The sequence below is a fragment of the Colletotrichum paranaense genome (assembly GCF_030867605.1).
Source record: "Colletotrichum paranaense strain IMI 384185 chromosome Unknown Scaffold_3.1, whole genome shotgun sequence".
In the NCBI taxonomy this organism is placed as follows: domain Eukaryota; kingdom Fungi; phylum Ascomycota; class Sordariomycetes; order Glomerellales; family Glomerellaceae; genus Colletotrichum; species Colletotrichum paranaense.
In genome coordinates this window covers 550221-567636 of record NW_026848961.1, presented here as the reverse complement: position 1 = coordinate 567636, position 17416 = coordinate 550221, and the positions used below count along the sequence as shown (strand labels likewise).

The 17416-nt window shown below is 52.8% G+C and overlaps 4 protein-coding genes across 4 annotated transcripts; 1 reads left to right on the top strand and 3 right to left on the bottom strand.

Annotated features, from left to right (window-relative positions):
• Positions 1-989: 989 nt before the first annotated feature.
• Positions 990-2503, bottom strand: CPAR01_03729 (ketol-acid reductoisomerase; the record flags this gene model as incomplete). Its single annotated transcript, XM_060488015.1, has 5 exons — positions 990-1017; positions 1086-1753; positions 1821-2099; positions 2163-2194; positions 2293-2503. 5 exons carry the CDS (start codon positions 2501-2503, stop codon positions 990-992), a joined length of 1218 nt encoding a protein of 405 aa, XP_060352221.1.
• Positions 2504-3667: 1164 nt separating this feature from the next.
• Positions 3668-8189, bottom strand: CPAR01_03728 (chitin synthase; the record flags this gene model as incomplete). Its single annotated transcript, XM_060488014.1, has 7 exons — positions 3668-3820; positions 3884-4173; positions 4238-4325; positions 4379-4634; positions 5326-5459; positions 5516-8041; positions 8109-8189. 7 exons carry the CDS (start codon positions 8187-8189, stop codon positions 3668-3670), a joined length of 3528 nt encoding a protein of 1175 aa, XP_060352220.1.
• Positions 8190-10143: 1954 nt separating this feature from the next.
• On the bottom strand, positions 10144-10736 carry CPAR01_03727 (uncharacterized protein; the record flags this gene model as incomplete). The annotated part of the gene is made up of 2 exons (XM_060488013.1): positions 10144-10405; positions 10486-10736. Coding segments are annotated over 2 exons (513 nt in total), but the record flags the coding sequence as incomplete, so codon positions are not given.
• Positions 10737-11550: 814 nt separating this feature from the next.
• CPAR01_03726 (uncharacterized protein) lies at positions 11551-12419 on the top strand (the record flags this gene model as incomplete). The annotated part of the gene is made up of 2 exons (XM_060488012.1): positions 11551-11750; positions 11783-12419. The coding sequence occupies 2 exons, from the start codon at positions 11551-11553 to the stop codon at positions 12417-12419; spliced, it is 837 nt and encodes a 278-aa protein (XP_060352218.1).
• Positions 12420-17416: the final 4997 nt, after the last annotated feature.

Sequence of the window (17416 nt, the reverse complement as noted above, 5' to 3'; positions counted from 1 at the left end):
CGCCTTCTCTCAAAGACTCACGCAGGTTATTGAGGTGAAGCTTGTAGCAACTCCAAGGATCCTAATATAACACCCAAAATCGATTCAGCTATGACCCTCTCCAGCTAGACCTCATAAGTTGCAGCGACCTAGCTCCGACATTTCACGTCAGGCTTTCAGAGTTTCGGAAGGGCACTGCCTGTGCGATGCAGGAAACTGGTCAAATGGGACGCATGTGAAAGTGCAGCAGTACAGCGACGGTCTAGATAAAATTAATTAACTGGGCAAGATAGACAACAACATTTATACGTGTAAACCCGTTCCTTCAGATCTCAGCAAGGGTAGTGCTCGTCTTGCGCGACTGAACGCGCCGCTAGCTAGAGCACAGTGACCACGTCATTTCTCACCACGAATTGAAAAAGGGGAAATTGATTTCTTCCGTGCAGCAAACTCCCGGGCACATCTAGTTGACCAGAATCTACTGTTACCGAGCGTGCTCGAACTTGACCGAGCATCGGAGGCTGTACTTCTGAAGTCCTGACCGTGGACTCAACATCGCCATGAAACTTGCGGCCGCACGCAACACCACACCGCCGCTGCATTGTCAGCAAATTGTCCCAAAGTCAAAAACACTACCGCGGGCGTGGGGGTGCCAATTTGGTCCCGGTCCAGCAGCAGTTAGCGCAATCTGTGTAAAGTATCAACGGGCCTAACGAGTCAGTCTTGGGTCCCTGCATAACCCGACATCTCCGGGAACAGGCACAGACATTTGCACAATCACCAATTGACGTAAAAAAGACGAGATGATTGAAACATTGTGTTCATGGACAGCAAAAGAAATGGTATTGAAGGATCCCAAAAGTCAAGATGCAAACTTTTGAACCAGGCCCAGATCCCCTAGAATCCGGTCATATAAAGTACAAAAGTCCCCCGTCCCCGGCACAGTGGTTAAGAAATGGCCATTCCGAGTAAAATTTTTATCTTCTCCCAAAGCAAAAACGCCGAACCGCTTACTTCTGGTTCTCGGGACGCAGAGAGCTGTAGAAAAGATAGATGTTAGCCAGTGATCATCAATGTGTATAAAATCGAGTGTTGTCAAAACGTACCGGACGGCTCTGCCGGCTCTCCAGATCTCAAGGTTGCGGATCTCCTCCATCTCAGCCTCGAACTTCTGGCGGTAGTCCTTCTGGGAGTTGTACTCCAGGGAGCGCTTGGTCTCGGAGCCATCCTTGACGGCGTCGTACAGGCTGTTGAAGACGGGCTTGAGGGCGTCCTTGAACTTGGGGGACCAGTCGATGGCACCGCGGCGGGCGGTGGTGGAGCAGGCCTCGTACATCCAGTCCATGCCGTTGGCACCGATCAGGGGGTACAGGGACTGGGTGGCCTCCTCGACGGTCTCGTTGAAAGCCTCGGAGGGGGAGTGGCCGCGCTCACGGAGAACCTCGTACTGGGCGAGGAACATGCCGTGGATACCTCCCATGAGGCAGCCACGCTCACCGTACAGGTCGGAGTAGACCTCCTTCTCGAAGGTGGTCTCGTAGAGGTAGCCGGAGCCGATGGCGACACCGAGAGCCTGGGCCTTCTCCTTGGCCTTGCCAGTGACGTCCTGGAAGACGGCGAAGGAAGAGTTGATACCACGGCCCTCACGGAAGAGGGAGCGGACGGTGCGGCCAGAGCCCTTGGGGGCGACGAGGATGACGTCAATGTCCTTGGGGACGTCGACGTGGGTGACGTCCTTGAAGACGGGGGAGAAGCCGTGGGAGAAGTAGAGGGTCTGTATTCAATGTCAGCTTTGAGGCCCCAATTGAGCTGTTTGCTCAATTGTGTGAGAAATGACGCACCTTGCCCTTGACGAGCTGGGGCTTGATGGCGGGCCAGGTCTCGGACTGGGCGGCGTCGGAGAGAAGGTTCATGACGATGGTACCGCGGGAGATGGCCTCATCGACATCGAAGAGGTTCTTGCCGGGAACCCAGCCGTCCTGCTGGGCGTCCTTCCAGGACTGGCCGTTCTTGCGGACACCGACGATGACGTTGAGGCCGTTGTCACGGAGGTTAAGACCCTGGCCGTGACCCTGGGAGCCGTAGCCGATGAGGGCGAGGGTGTCGTCCTTGAAGTACTCCTACAAACGATTGTCAGTTCCAATTGACTCCCTTCCGAGCCCTCATGATTGTTTGTGACTCACAAGAAGCTTCTCCTGGGGCCAGTCGGCACGCTCTGTAGCATCAACGTCAGCAAATCTCTCCCTCTGACTTCCCTGGCGAGTCATTCGCAACGAGGCAAAAAGACTCGTCAGCTCTGGTCGGTTTCCTTACCGTAGACGTCCTCCTTGTGGCCGGCGAAGTCCATGGTCTTGACACCGCGAGCCTGCTGCTGAGCAGGAGCGACGAAAGCCTTGTTGACCTGGGCAGAGGCGCGGACGAGCTGGCGGGCAGCAACGAAGGTGCGCTGCTGAGTAGCAGGCTTGGCCGCCAATTGGCGGGCCATTGGCGAACGAAGCGCCTTGGAGAAGCTGCGGGAGGCCATTCTGACTGTGTGTTGGGGGAGGAGGGAGTGGAGAGGGTATCCGTACAAGTCAATTGTAAGGAAGAAGAAGGAAGTGATGGATGAAGAAAACAGAGTTTCACTGATGAGAAAAAGGCGTTTGGAATTGGGAAATTTTTTACTGGCGTAGAGACGGGCGAGCTGACCCCCGACTTCGGCCCAGCTTGGTCGTTGGTGGGTTAGCCTGCTGCGTCGTCCTGCTGCTGGCCTGTGCCAATGGTGGGGAAGATGTCTGGAAGCGTCCGGGGTTCGGTAGGGGGTCCTCCAAGTGGGAGAGCGGGTACTGGGGACTTTGGAGAAGGCAGGGACTTTGCTGGACCAGGCGGGTAACCTCTACTTGGTCCGGTTCTCATTTGGCAGCGGCCTTACCTAAGAACCTCGGGGAGCAATCAACGTTATTGCCGGCGAGGCGGGTGCTGTGGAGCAGGGGAGAGCCCACCACACCGACATCGTAGCCCAGTGGCCAGACAGGAGTCACACCAGATGGGCCGCAGGCGGGATCTCACCGACTACTGGGCGCCGGCTACGGCCATTGACCTATGCCTTCGGCCTCTCTCTGCAGCTACAGCTGTTGACCGGTCGCCGGCGCTGAGCTGCTGTGACTCCTCTCTTGATGAGCTCTGACTCTTCTTTTCAACTTTCTTATATGGAGTACGGATACCATTATGGGGGAGTCAATCGGCCCGGTAATTGGCTTCCATTCTCCATGTTTGCTTCTTCTCCTGCCGTGACACGGCAACGCTGTTTGCATTCCAGCTATGCTTCTGCGACCTCTCGAAACTCATCACTTCTTCCCGCTAGTCACCACATCTTCGTCTTCAGTCTGACTTCCGCCTTCCACAGCGCATCAACGAACCCTTCTGTGCTGCGCCCTCGCTAGTGCTATCTCTAAACTGGGCTTGATGTCTTGCCAGAACCTTGACCTGTTGTAATTTGTAATCTTGTCTCCCCAAACGCCTGACGACGATGCTTGCTTTTGATGCCCACCGACCCTTCAGATGCGCATTCCACCCTTCCGCGAACCAGCAGCCTGTCCGTCCGTCTCTGGTATCAAATCCGGGCTGGCCTCTTGTCTCGCCAAACGGTCATGTCGTTAGAGAAAAGTCCAGCAGCGAGATGGACGCTATCTCCTTGCTGTTGCAGGTCTTATTTCAACACACGGTCGTAGCTCTGCCCTTGGACAGTGCCACCGCCCATCGCGGTCCGGACATTGCGCTTGAATCCCTCGCGGTTGAGTCTTAGATCGTCGGCAGCCTCCTTGTTCAGAGGGTCAGAGGCATTCGGTTCGAGGAACAGGAACTACGAAAAGAGGTCTGTTAGTTGGTGCCCACCCAGAATCGTGCTTTCTGCTCGTCAACATACTTGGAGTCCGACAATGACCGCGTTCAAGTTGAGAACGGGCTTCCAGTCTTCGCGCAGAATGTTCAGGCAAACCTTGCCCTCCAGATCGATATTAGGGTGGTAGATCTTCTCCTTGCATCGGACTTTTGGCGGCTCGTGAGGGAAGTTTTGGTTGATGTCGAATGTGAAGGTGAATCGTCCGGTCCGGTACATGCCCTCATCGGGCTCGATCGTAAGCGTGAAGTGGAGAATGTCGTCAGCGTCAGGGAAGTCGGTCTTCATTGTTGATCCGAGAGATAGTTCCGAGAGATCTGGAAGCGAGCGTGAGCAACGAGATCACGATTTTCTTTCCTTGGCTGGCTGAGGGGTTCAGACCTTTCTGCACTCGAAGTTGCGCGGCAGTCACCTTCTTCTTCTTGCCACCCGCAGCGTCGGCGTTTTCAGCCTTCTGCTGCTCCTTCTTCTGTAAGAGGCGTTAGTAGTCCCCTTAACCGAGAGGTTCCGGTGGTCACATACCATAGACCAAATCTTTAGCATCTTGTCCGATCTCTGGCGGGGTGTCTGGTGGGAGTAGTTGGCGGGGCGCTCTGTGAGAATGGCGAGACGGAGAACAAGGGCACGCACACGACCTGGGTGGAAGATGGTGTTTTCCTGAATCAGTCGTGTTTGCGCGGAGAACAAGCAGTCGAGCAACAAGTTAAGTATAAGGTAATCGTCTCTGTCCGGAGTCTTGCGATCTTGGGACGGGAAGGTGCCTAGAGGAGCGGACCAACTGGGCATCAGTCAATGCGGTCACTTTCTGGTTGCGATAAGATAGGTTGGGTGTATTAATTACCCGGGGATCTACCGACCTAGAACCACTCTTGTCAGCTTGCCTCAGACCCCGGTCGTTGAACAACATTGAACAACAGCAATCTGAACAAATGAAGAAATGCAAAGAAAGCCATGAAAGGACGGAAGCACTCTGGGGCTGGGGTGCTCAAAGGTCGTCGGTTTGTCAGCGTCCATGTATCATGGTCGGCCAATACCCGCGCGCTTTCATACAGCCGCCAAGTTGGCCGGAAGCTTCTATTTTACCGCTCGATTGCATGCAACAAGTCTGTGAAATCAGATGCGTTCAAAATTGTTCACTAGTCTCCAGAAATCCGTCCATGTAGATTGAGGAATCATGTTTAAAATCATTGTCATTGTCTGATACTAAGCGTAAGGTATTGTATCCATGTAAAACGCCATGAATGCTGCTTAATCGAAACTACTTTTACTGAGCTTCCGCCCACTTCATCAAGAATCTGCCGAGTCCCGTGTCCTTTATTACTCAACACATGCCCAGAATGAAAAACACCAGCGGATTCGTAGCAATGAGCCAAAGCTGGCAAGAGTACAGTCTTCCCTTTGATACACATCCAACACGCGTCAAGAGGTTCGGCGCCTGTTTGGACAATCTCCTCCGTTTGTCTGTTTACCGTCTGGCAAAGCAGCACATGATACCGGTCCTGCCCAAGAACCACAGGAATCCGAAGAAACGGACAAGTGACAAGACGGCAGTAGAGTACAGCAAGAAGCTGAAGTAAGAAGCAGTACGTGCTGATGCAGTTTTCTAGAAATGAGAGTTAGTATGGTAATGGACTCGTATTTCGGGACCTTTGAACTTACGCCAATGCCGAACGAGTTGAAGTTATCACTCGTAATGACGATGATAAGGAAGGTGTTGGAGAAGAGCCAAGACACAACCAGACCGGTACGGAAAGACTTGTACGAGTCTTCGATGTCCGGCTTCTCGTTCTCCGGAGTTTCCTTGAAAGGCTCCAGCGCGCGCTTGACCGTCGATTCGAATTGACTGTCGATATCCTCTTGCGGCTTGTCGATTTCTTCTACCACAGCTTCATCCTTCTCACCCTTGCTGACGTGTGCAGAAGGTAGAGCCTCGGTACTGTCTGAACCCTTTGTACCCCAAGACACATCGTGCCAGTTGTTGAAGGCGTAGACCATGAGAATGTTGATGTAGGTCGACATGAGCACCAGGTAGTGAGGGAAAGAGGTAAACATGTGCCAGGGGTCGAGGTACATGAAGGAAGCGATGAAGTTCAGACCGTAGATAGTGACCAAGGCGACGAGAATGACACCGGCAGCGTTCGTGCCTCCGAAGAAACTAGCAACGAAATCCTCACCGGAGTCGAGACTGATCTGCTCGCCAATAGGTTTCTGGAAGGCCTGGACAACCAAGTACATCGAAAGGACCAGGATGTAGGATTGAATGAGACCGAAGACGACGAAAGAGGCGATGTAGGTGTACTTAGAACCCTTGGGTCTGTTACCCAGAGCCAAGATGAACTGCAGAATAACGAAGGCCAGGTAGAGGTACTTAAGAAGGGCGTTAACGATAGGAGTGGCGGTGTCTCCGAAGGGCCAACCGCTGCGGGCCACATCGGGGTCGTCGGAGGTGACGGCAGTACCGACAAGATCCATGATGACCGTCGTAGTCAGGTAGTAGGAACCCAAACTGAACCATGTGAACATAACCTGGAGGATGTTGTAGATGAGCTGGACGTGGAAGAAGAACATGCGGATAATGTTATGGCCGGACTTGTACATGCGACCAAAGTGCATGAGAGAGTACAGAGAGGCAGCGAAGGAACCGTTGAGCCAACGACGACGTTGAGAGATGAACTCAGCAGCGCCCTCGGGAACGTCGGTCTCACCCTTGGCGGCCTTGATGTACGACAAGTGCCACTTCTGGCCGGCCTTGGCGACCAGCTCGAAGCAAAGAATACGATCCTCTGCCAAGAACATGTTCTTCTTGAAAATGTTCATTCCGTCGATACCCTTCTTACCAAGGATCTTGGAAAGAGTGTGGTCACCGTGGAAGTACTGCTCCAGCGGGCGACCCATGATCGCGCGGAAGCGGTAGGCGGAGAAAGCACCGGGCAACACGGAGACATATCCAAAAGAGCTCTCGAGAGGCTTATCCAAAATGTTGGAGATCTTGTACTCGAAGTTCTGGACGGCAACCAAGGGGTTGAGCAGCTTCTTGCCGCCTTTGCCCAACATGGCGTGAATCTCACCACAAGCACCACCGAGGTCCTTGTCGTTGTAGAAGCCCTCCCAAAGCGCGAGCAGCGAGCGGGGACTAGGCTTGGTACCAGCATCGATGAGAATGCAGACTTCTGGGTTCAAGATGCGGCCGAAGGCGTTGAAAAGCCATCTGTGGGAGTTGATCTTCTTGCTGTTCTTTTGCTTCAGGCAGAAAATGAACTGCACAGGCGGGAGAGTGGATGGGCCGTCGTCAACGGGGCGGATAAGCTGCTGGTTGGGCGTGACGGACAATTGAGAGGTATACTCGAAGATGTGAGCGACTGTCTCCTTTCCGTCGACATCCTTCTTCACGACACCATCCTGGTAGATACCGACGGTTGCGAGAACGTCCAACACGGCCTTGTCGGTCTTTTCGATACCGTCGAAAACCAGACAGACGACAATCTTCTGCCAAGCCGGTCCACCCTTGTTCCAGAAGGTAGACTTCTTCAGGTTGACAATGTCCCGAATATTCTGCATGACACCGTGGAGAGTTCTAGAGAGCAACACCTTGTCTTCGTTGTAGTAGGTAATTGCGATGAGGAGCTCGGTGTGTCGGTTATACATTCTCGGGCGCAAATCGTAACCATTTTTGAGGGTGAAGTCGTTGGGGTCGCAAGTGGCGGCGGTGTAGCGCATCTTCATGAACTCTTCGCTGCCGCCCTCAACATCGCGGTACTTTGGCTGGACAGCGTTCTTGATGGCACTGGGGACTGGGTAGTCGATGCTCAGGACGGAGCCCTGAGTAAGCTTGATCTTACGGGTCGCGTAACGCTTCAGACCGCCACCTTGGTTGCCGGGCTGCTGTCTGCGGGTCCAGCTCTCGTCGGCATCCACGGTGGAGGGGGGTCTGTTTCCATAGCCAAAACCACCAGCATCCGAGTCGAGCTCATTGCTGTAGCCAGACGCGAAAGCTGTCTCGCCAGGAACTGGTGTCCGAGCTCCGGCACCAGGAGCGTATGATTCTGTGAGACTGTATGCGGAGACTGGGCGGCCAGGGGTCTCGCCTGTTCCAAGGTGGCTCTCGTAGGGAGCAGGTGCGTGAGGGTCTCTCAGAAGAGATTGGCCGGCTTCGTCAACTCCCTCATCTTGAGGAGGCAGATGGTACTGGGGAAGATCCAGGTTAGCAACGGAGACTGCTTTGTGCGGTGAGCTAATGGGAGGTGAAGCTTACTCCTCTGCCAGATCCAGGCGGAAGGTCCTGCATATTGTGGCCGCCATCGTAATCGTTTTCATGCCCCCCACGGTAAGCCATGATTGCTAGAGGCGGGTTCAGGAGTAGCTGATGCTGGTATGAATGCGATGAATGATGGGAAAGGTTTTTTTCCACTGCTTCGTTGCGGACAAGATTAGGTAGGGTTGATTATATCGTCAGCCGAGGGACTCGGGCAGAGAGGCCTGGGTAGGGTTGGTTGTGTTACGCGATGAGCGCGAACAAAGGCGCTGTAGGTTAGAGAGATGTGCGGCCAAGAAAGCCACAACCCCAGTAACGATTGGTGAAGCGAAGGAGGAGAAAAAAGAGAAGGATGTAAAGATGGATGGAGGGCTAGGGGGCAGGAGGAGTAGAAGGGGAGAGGGTGGTGATGCAGGATGGGGCAGCAAATGGTTAAAAAAGGGTCCTGACGGGCTGGCGGCCTTGCTTGGTGGGAACCAGAAACCTGCAGCTAGGTGAGAGCGAGCGTGGAAGCGCCAGGTGGAGAGGATGGCTGAGGTAGTTAGGATGGATGAGAATAGCTCTAGGATTGGCCCGACTGGGCTGAGGTGGGCGAAGATGAGGATGGGGACTCGGCAGCGAGCAGACAGTTTCCTTTCCGTTGCTGCAGCAGTACGGGCAGAGAGGGAGAAGGAGACCAAATTCAAGGACACAAGGTACATGGAGATGGTGCGGCATGAGAAAAGGAGAAGTCACTTTTGCATCCCTCCCCAGCCTGTTTCCCTGAGACGAGGTACAAACGAGGAGATGAGACTTGTTGCTGCTTTCCTCCTTCCCGACTATGAATATTCGTACCTACCTACCTACCTCACCTGCCTTGGCTACGTATGTTGTGCTGTACCGAGCAGGTACTGTCGTTCGTTCCTTCTTTCTTGCTGCACCTTGAGCCAAGGCACGGTAGACACAGAAAACCAAGGTACCTTACCTACCCTGGGCTGCTCCATAGTCTGCAGCAAAGTGAAGGAATGGTACCTCGCGTCACTGTCTCTTTTTTTTTTCCTGGTCCCCTTTCATTAGCTTGCTCCATATTCTCACCTCATGTCAACAGACTGGGGAAGCTGTGGCTTAGCGCTGCTTAGCCCAGGCATCGCGTTTCTGCACGATGAACAACTGAACAACACAACCTGAGTAAAGACACCAGCACCAGCACCAGCATAGCATCATCATCCCGTCTCCCGGAGTCGGCATACCCATGGACATCCAAGGGGCCCATTGACGCAAGCAAGACCTCTCCTTGATACGGATCGAAGGGCACTCCTTACCTACTGTCTGCTCCGTATGCAGCACATCCGTCACTAATCCTCACCTCGCTTTTCGGAAACCTCAACGTCAGTGCACTATTACTGCGCAAGTGACAGACAACGGATGGACTGGCTAGGAAGGGCTGCCATCAGTCTCATCCCCAGGCCAGCGGGTGGTCCTGGTCCCAGTCGTGTGCCAGCCAGGAAAGCCAATGCCGTCGACCGTCGTTAACCCTGTCCCTCCATCTTTTTCTTCTCTCTGTCAGGTTCTTTCATGATGGATCCTAGCAACCTGGTCGGATGGTCGCGGTTGCTGTCGCTAGCCATTGCTAACCAGCCAGCAGCAGTCCAGCAAACCAAGACAACAACCGCGCCGATGCTCATCACGAGCTGGCGGCCAACCAGTCGAATCGCACTTCCAACGTCGACGTCTCCGAAGGTTGCACTCTTGAGAAAATAAAAATCGGGCCCGCATCCAACTACGTCACGTCTCCCCCCAAGTCGAAACCCCCGGCCGTTGCTCCCTTGGCCCTTGCATTTCGTATACCCCTTGGCCTTGCGCCTTCAATCGGTCCATTTGGGGTTGGGATCGACTCTAGAAACACCTCGCAATCAACGCCCATTTACTGCCAGCATTGCTCTTCAGGAGAAGGAGGGGTGCCTATGCACCTGTGCACCTATGCAACAGCAACAAAACCAGCAAAGTTGGTGACTGCCAGCAGCGAACAGAGCCGGCCAAGCACACCTGTCCTGGCTCAATGACGGACTGCCTTCAAGGGGAATGTTGCGGCGATGGATGGACGCGCCGGCAAGGAAAAGGAGAAGGTGGAAGCTAAAAGAAACGCCGTCCCCTTGCCGGCATCTGTCGTGCCACCACCAGCAATCCAGCCATCATCCTTGGTTTCCATTGGGAAGAGGAACGAGCAGTGCTGCGGGAAGGAACAGCAACGGTGGCTCATGTTCGGCAGACTTTTCGCCTCATTGTCGTTCCTCGGCCCCTCTTCCGTCTCATCATTGCTGTCAGACTCAGACTCCCGTCAGACTGCAGTACTGAGAGAGTGGAAGAGATTCAGGATATACAGGACTGCTGCAGCTACCTAGTAAGCAACTCACAGAGGAAGGACAAAAAAGCTGACGGCAGACAGGACCCAGCAAGCTGACAAGCATTCCCGAGTGTGTTCAAAGCCGGGGCTGTCAGGGGGGGTCTCATAATTCGTGGCATGACAGAAGAAAGGCATGAAATTGTAAGGCCCAGAAGCAGAGAGCTACTGCCGCTCAGTACCTCTTCCGCAGTCCCGTCAGACTCCAGAGTGGCAGGGTCTAGAGAGTCTAGACGTACTGCGTACTCATCGTATGGCGAATCCTGACTAAGGCAACAAGCATCTCAAGAAACGACATTGGCTTGTTAGTGGCGCCGCCTGTATCACCCTCCACATCTATGTGAGACGCGTGTACCTCTTAACGATCCACTTGTCGCCCGGGATCCTGTGGCTTCCAAGAACATTCTGAAACGTGCCCCCCTCGCCCTACCCAGCGCCTTGGCTTTTCCAGCTTCCGTACCAGCTGGCAGCCAAATCTCGCCAGCTCCTCTCTTACCTAGGTATCGTCATGGACAGTCGACAGGCACCGCCAGTTTATGACATGAAGAACTATTACAAGCACATGCTTGCTCGTCCCTCTCGGTGCTGCAATTTTCACACGTTAATGGCCTGGAACCTGCTGTAATCTTTTTCCTGTCATATTTCCAACCACGGCTCAAGCACCACATTCGTTCAGTCTGATGTCTCGAGCTCGCCTGTCATCGTTATGCCCTCCTTCGTTGTCTTCTCTTTTTTTCCTCTCTCGCCTGATCACAACGAAACCATTCCTACTCATTCGCCGCACTAATAGCCGCAGTAGCAACTCAAGAAAACGGGCTTCCACCCGAGGTTTACGCTGTGGGCATACGTACCCCCAACCAGATCAGAGATTCGTTATTTCGACTTTCTGTCGCCTGCGTGCAAGTTGTTTGTTGTTGCCTCTGGCCAGTTCGGATACGGGGATCCGTCAGGAGGAGACCCAAAAATAGTAAGATTGGGCTGGGGCTGATCGACTGGGGCTGAGGCGGTGCACCCACCACGCCTCGCATCGCTGCATAACACATTTGGCGGTGGACGGGATGAATGCACTCTTCCACTGTTGTCACAAAGGAATTTGCCCCGAGCCCAGTGAGCCGCTGCTTACGCCTCGCTACGAGTCAAAATCAAATACCTGCTGTTGGGCGGAGTATGGGATCTACTACTCAGCACGCTTGCGGCCAGTTCCGAACCTCAGCCATCATCAGCCTCAGTGGCCACACGAACCCTTTGCACAAGGACTGCACACGTGCAACAGAGTATCTGTACTACTCTGCATTACACAGACGGAGGGATCCAACAATGTCGACGACCTCTCTGCCCTACGCGCCTATCAGTCGGCTCTACGCTCGTTTATTTGCACTGCTTGGAGGGGCGGCAACCGGGCCCTCTCCACCTCACACGGGGTTTTGAACCTTCAACCTTCTGGCTTGGACAGCGAACCAACATCCACGACCCGTATTCAGTTCAGCCACTCTCCCAGGTTTCCCAGCTGTGGACATGAGATGACGCTTTTCAGCCTCAGGAACCATGGCGAAAGAAGTCGCAATCGTATTCGCCTTCAGCCTTCAATTACTTCATTCCGCCCATCAAATGCTCGGACGAAAAGAACCAGGTATTGGCTCCTGGATGAGCGATGCTTCAGTGCCGTGACTCCGAATCCCGGCTCCGTTTACAGCCCTCTCCGGCGCGCCAACGCATTCTTCCAGCGCGGGTGTCCCGACTGCATGGTCGGCGAGCCCGTCTCTGCGGCGAGGCTGGGGCATTCACCGCTGCGGCGCTGGTTGGTCGAACGATACCGTCAGCCGTCGGCTATTCCAACGACTGGTAACCAGCGATTTCACACCGTCTTTCACTTTCCCCTGAGACCTCCACTGCAGCGCACTTTTGCGTTACAGATGGGGTACTATTTGTGAGTGCGATCGACGGGCTGGGGTAAAGGGGCCTCCCGCAACTCAATGCTATGACCGCCAGGCGAAAAGTTTGCCGATGTCATCGAAGCCTTGCCAGCCCAGGAAAGCCACAGATGGCAGGCCTCGGAAGCTTGTTTTCGCTCAATGAGCAATCAGGGTACCACCTTGCCCGGCATGTGGAGGGCTTATCGGGACTGGACTATAAAAAGCCCGAGTGAATGCGTAGGTCATGGTTCGGAGGCGAAGCCGAGCCTCAAGTGACGTGTCTCGGTGGCAGAAGGAGATCATGTATCAGACTGCGAATGGCTCTTGGTCCCAACATCGGATGGAGGCCATCCATAGAGATTCTGAACGTGAGGCGCGGGGTGCGTTGAGCTCGGCCATGACAACATCCCCATTTCCTGACTCGCGTACGCTTTGCCTCGGTATTGCAAGAATACAAGTATGCAAGGTCCCTCATGCGCTTGGTGGCAGCTCATCCGCGGAAAGAGAACATCGGATCGAATATTCGGCCATTAATGGTTTTGGGTTTTTTTCCAAACCGGTTCCTGGGTTAGGCAGGTATGAACCTTCCAGTGCTGAAGATGACGCTGAGCTCCTGATACCGTTGCGGAAGTACACAACGTAGACCAAATCGGAGGCTCTGGGGACTGGGCTGAGTAGCATGGTGGTGCACAACACAGGCAGCCATTTTCTGCCAGTCCTACGTATCTATATTCATTTCTCAATGGGGTAGAAAAGAACTGACTAGGCGATGGCATCTACTTTCTTTTCCAAGCTTATTTTAAGGCGTTAGGGGGGAACAGGGCCAACTTACCATATTGAGGTGGTGTTTGCAGCAAATGAACCTACTAACTGACATCATGCGGCTCGCGCCGGGGGGCTGCTTGCTTCCTGACGTTTTGCTGGTCAGAGAGAGAGCACTGGACAGTAAAAAGATGTCGGAGCCTCGGGAAGTATGAAGTCAATTCGTGTTGCTGACACAAATAAGCCTAACAGTGGTTCGTCCGGTTTTTCTGCAACAATTATGTCTCTGAATCTTTGAACACCTTCCTTCTTGGGTTTCCGCGAGTGGTCCACCAATGTTTCTGATGCGAAGCAAAAAAGAAAAGAAAAAAAAGTCTGAACTGTTCGCTCTCTTACGAGTATGATTTCTGAGCTCGTGATGTCACTTTTAATGTTGTTCTTCTTTGGCTTTAGAGTTTCCGCCGTGGTTATGACGGTGGTGCATTGGACGATAAAGGGCCAAGACTTTTGATATGACATATTTGTCCGCCGGGAATTGTCCCATGGGTGATCATATTTGACATGAACTATCACACGTTTTGTGCGGGGAGAGGCGCAGGATCGGATCAGATCGGATCCCCCAGACTAGATTGGTGAGATCTGACATGTTATTAACGATTGACCGGGGTTTTATAGGGTCTGGAGAACCAGGAGGAGAGAGAAAAGGTCCGGTCTTTTCCAACGGTGTCTCATTGTGGAGAAGATCAGTTCTTTGATAGGACGTCAACAAGGGCGACTAGGGAGAGCCGGAGAAGCTAGCTCTTCATTCAGTTGTTCTCGAGCAAGAAGGGCAAGGAACTGGGCTTGCGGGTCTGTTGACTTCTCTGGGATGAGGCTTTCTTCGTCACAGGGGCCCGTCGTGGAAGAAAAGGTGTTGAGATTCTGGCTGGTCTCGGGAGAGTCGAGCTTGAGATAGGAATGCCCTGCCTGGCTCCGCTTCACGGAGGGGGATTACGTTTCTATAAGATGGGGTTCTCGATTGGCAGCTCTTTGGATTGTGGTTCAGCTTGAGTCGGTGAGGACAGAGCATGCTCAACCTTCTCGGGATAGTCGTTTACTATCGTCGAGCTAATGCCTACGTGTCAAAATACTTACTACCGTCGTCGAGCTATGGTTCTATCAACAAAGGCAGCAAAGTTAGTCGGGGGTGATAGACGAGCGGCCCACGCTACCGTATCCTGAAACTTCGAATAGTCAAGAAGTGTCAGACGAAGGATAGAGCGGTAATACGTATCTCTGACAAGGGAGAATCCATTTGCCATCAGTTCTCAGAGACACGTGAGAAGTTGAGGTTAAGAACCGTCATATCTATACTTATTAGGTACATTACGAGATTGTACCCAAATGGGGGTTACCCTCTGTCGAGCTATCATAGAAGCAGGCGAGAGTCTCGGCCAGGGGGTACATTCATCTCTGTTACGACGGAATGTATACTGCGTTTTTCGAGGTTTTCTGATCTCCCCGTCCCTGCAATCTTTGGCGGGTTACTTTTGTCATGGTAGGGTTATGCCTCAATCCATAGCCATCCCCTCGGCATCCGTAACCATGTCATCACCCCTCTTGTTTGAAGAAAGGAATGAGACTACGCTGCGTCTTGTGGCCGATTTTGTCGGCGTACGATATGGCCCGGAACTCCATCAACATCCCCCCTTCCCTTCAGGAACTGAACGAGGCGATAGACGAGCGCGGAGGTCTAACAGATGTAGCTATCAACTGTCAATTCTCGCGGCTACGATTTATAGTTTCCACCTTCCATATTTAGATTTTCCTTCGTTGTATAATGGCATATACATCTTCTGTATCTAGATTCGTTGTGCCGAGCGTGGACGAGGCTGCGCATCTAAATACCACGATGCTGTCAGACAAAGATCACCGACAAGTGCCACAGTACGCCTCGGTATTAGTCTCTGAGACTCTTGGAGGAAACCTACTTGAACTTTTGCTTACTTGGAAGCACGCACGGGTCTACATCTCGCTGGCATGAGGCTACGGCATGTCCTAGATAGAGCACGGAGATGGGACGCGGGACTCGGGGACTGCGCTGTGAAGTACGTCTAGAAAGCGGCGATTAACCGTTTGCCTACAAATAATTCAGGAGGCGAAAACACCCTTTCAACCGTCCTCATCCGTTCATAGCTACATTTCCCCATGTATTCCTATATCCTGCGTAGATGCTATGTGCACCTATGCCCACTAGTATCTCGAGGGGAAAAGAAAGCTGTCGACCGAATCCTATCGACCGACAATGTACCTTCTCAAGACCTACGGGAAGAAAAAGAGTTCAACCCTCCCCCCCCCCCCTCCCCCCGGTGGCGAATGGGGACTACATTTATGGCGCACATGCTGGGATATTCGGACGTGAGCTCGGGACCTCTTAGCCTTCAGCGATTAGGCTGTTGCGTGGACTCGAGCCCCTCCACCACCCAGCCAATTTTGACCTCACCCTCAAGGGGGCGCCTGCTATCTGGTGATTGGAATGGAGTTGAGGGGGACCTATATGAGTAGGTATTGGGACTGGGGCTTTCCGGTGTATTGTTCAGTTGTATCCATTAGAGGCATGTATCGGAGGAAGGGAAAGTAGGGAAGGTACGGGCGTTACATTATTTTTCACGGGGCTTGGCTCGTTATGTGAGTCTTTACGAATCGAGTGAACTTTCTACATATCCAGCATATGACTAACAAGGTGGTGGCTCACAGTTGAGGTCAGCACACTAAGAATCACTATAGACTGCAAAATATGACTTTCGATCACTGCTGCGGTTGCCAAATTAGCGCCAGCCGCCTCAGTATGCACCTGGATGACTTTTTATTGATTCTGGGAAGCATCTCCCAGGGGTGAAAGTTGTTTGCCTGTTTGATTCAATAGCTTGTCGAGAGCACGTCTGACAAAACGGAAACACGATGTGACTGAGCTTATGGTCAAGCATGGATAGAGGCTATCGGCTTTTCGCAAATGCCCGGCTTTTACTCATGGATCGACTATTACTGGATATCTGCACGACACGAAAACTACTTGGATAGTAGCAGATGTCTGAAGTAGGCAACTTGTGTATAAATGCCATGCATTGAGTACTGTTGGGTAACTCGCATTGAAGCCCAATACATTGGGCTTAAAAACGAGTCTGGGGGCATAGAGTAGGGGTCACTTCGGGGACCACGTTGCTGAATGGTTTCCAATAATATGATTGTGCATGACTTCCCTCGGAGGCTCGATCCCGTCCAGCTTCGATCATGCTCCAAAGCCAGTGAGACTAAGATATCCGACTCTCGTATTCGCGTTGATGAGGTTGAAGAGCTCCTGTGTAGTTACACATCAGTTCGTGGACAAGAAGGTGTATTTTGACCGCCTGTGGAGGGGCTTATAATCAGTGAATCTTTCTTCGTCAGGCAGTGATTCTGGGTGCACCTGGAGTATTATGCAGGCGAGGGTTGATGGGTGACGTTCAAGTTATCAAAGGACGGGAGATTCTTGGTTGATGTGGCATATACAAGGCAAAGCATCGCTCGAGTAATCAGCAAGGGCAGAACGAACAAACACAAGGTAAAGCTGGTTTTCCAGGTTCGAGAGGACAGGATCTCAGGCTCTGTCAACAGGTGTAGAGAGAGAGGAACCCGAATCATGGGACGATAAAATGTCTCGTCACATAAGAGACCCGGTCAAGACTCTTTGGCCATGAAGATCTCCTCTATGAGGTACATGCCTAATAACGAAGCGGATAGTCCCGGGTGAGATATCAAGACCACCTTCTCCATTCATCCTACATGGCAGGGAGAACGTCGAGAGGCGTAGATTACATGTCACTCAAAAAAAAAAAAAGAGGAGCAAAAATCTCTCTCCTTCAAAGCATCGGAACATACTCTCGATCTACCCCCCCCCCCCCCGGGCGCTGAAGCTTTCCAAAAGTAGACATCAAAGGCAAGGTGACACAAGATAACATAGCCTCCACCACCAGCCGCTCTCCAACTCACGACATCAAAAACATCAAAACCCAAAGAGCTGGAGACATCTCCAGCTGAGAACCGAGTCACCTACTCAAGTCCCACATCCCAAGAAGAGCAGTACAGGTACTCGATACGCCATTCCAGCCTTTGCTGTGCTGGAGTCCACGACACCACTTGCCCCTCAGCCTCACATTGGAAACCCACGCAGCCGTTCTTCTTGAAACCCGCGCAAGACCGCCGGAAAGGGTTACATGGGGCCGTACCCGTAGCCC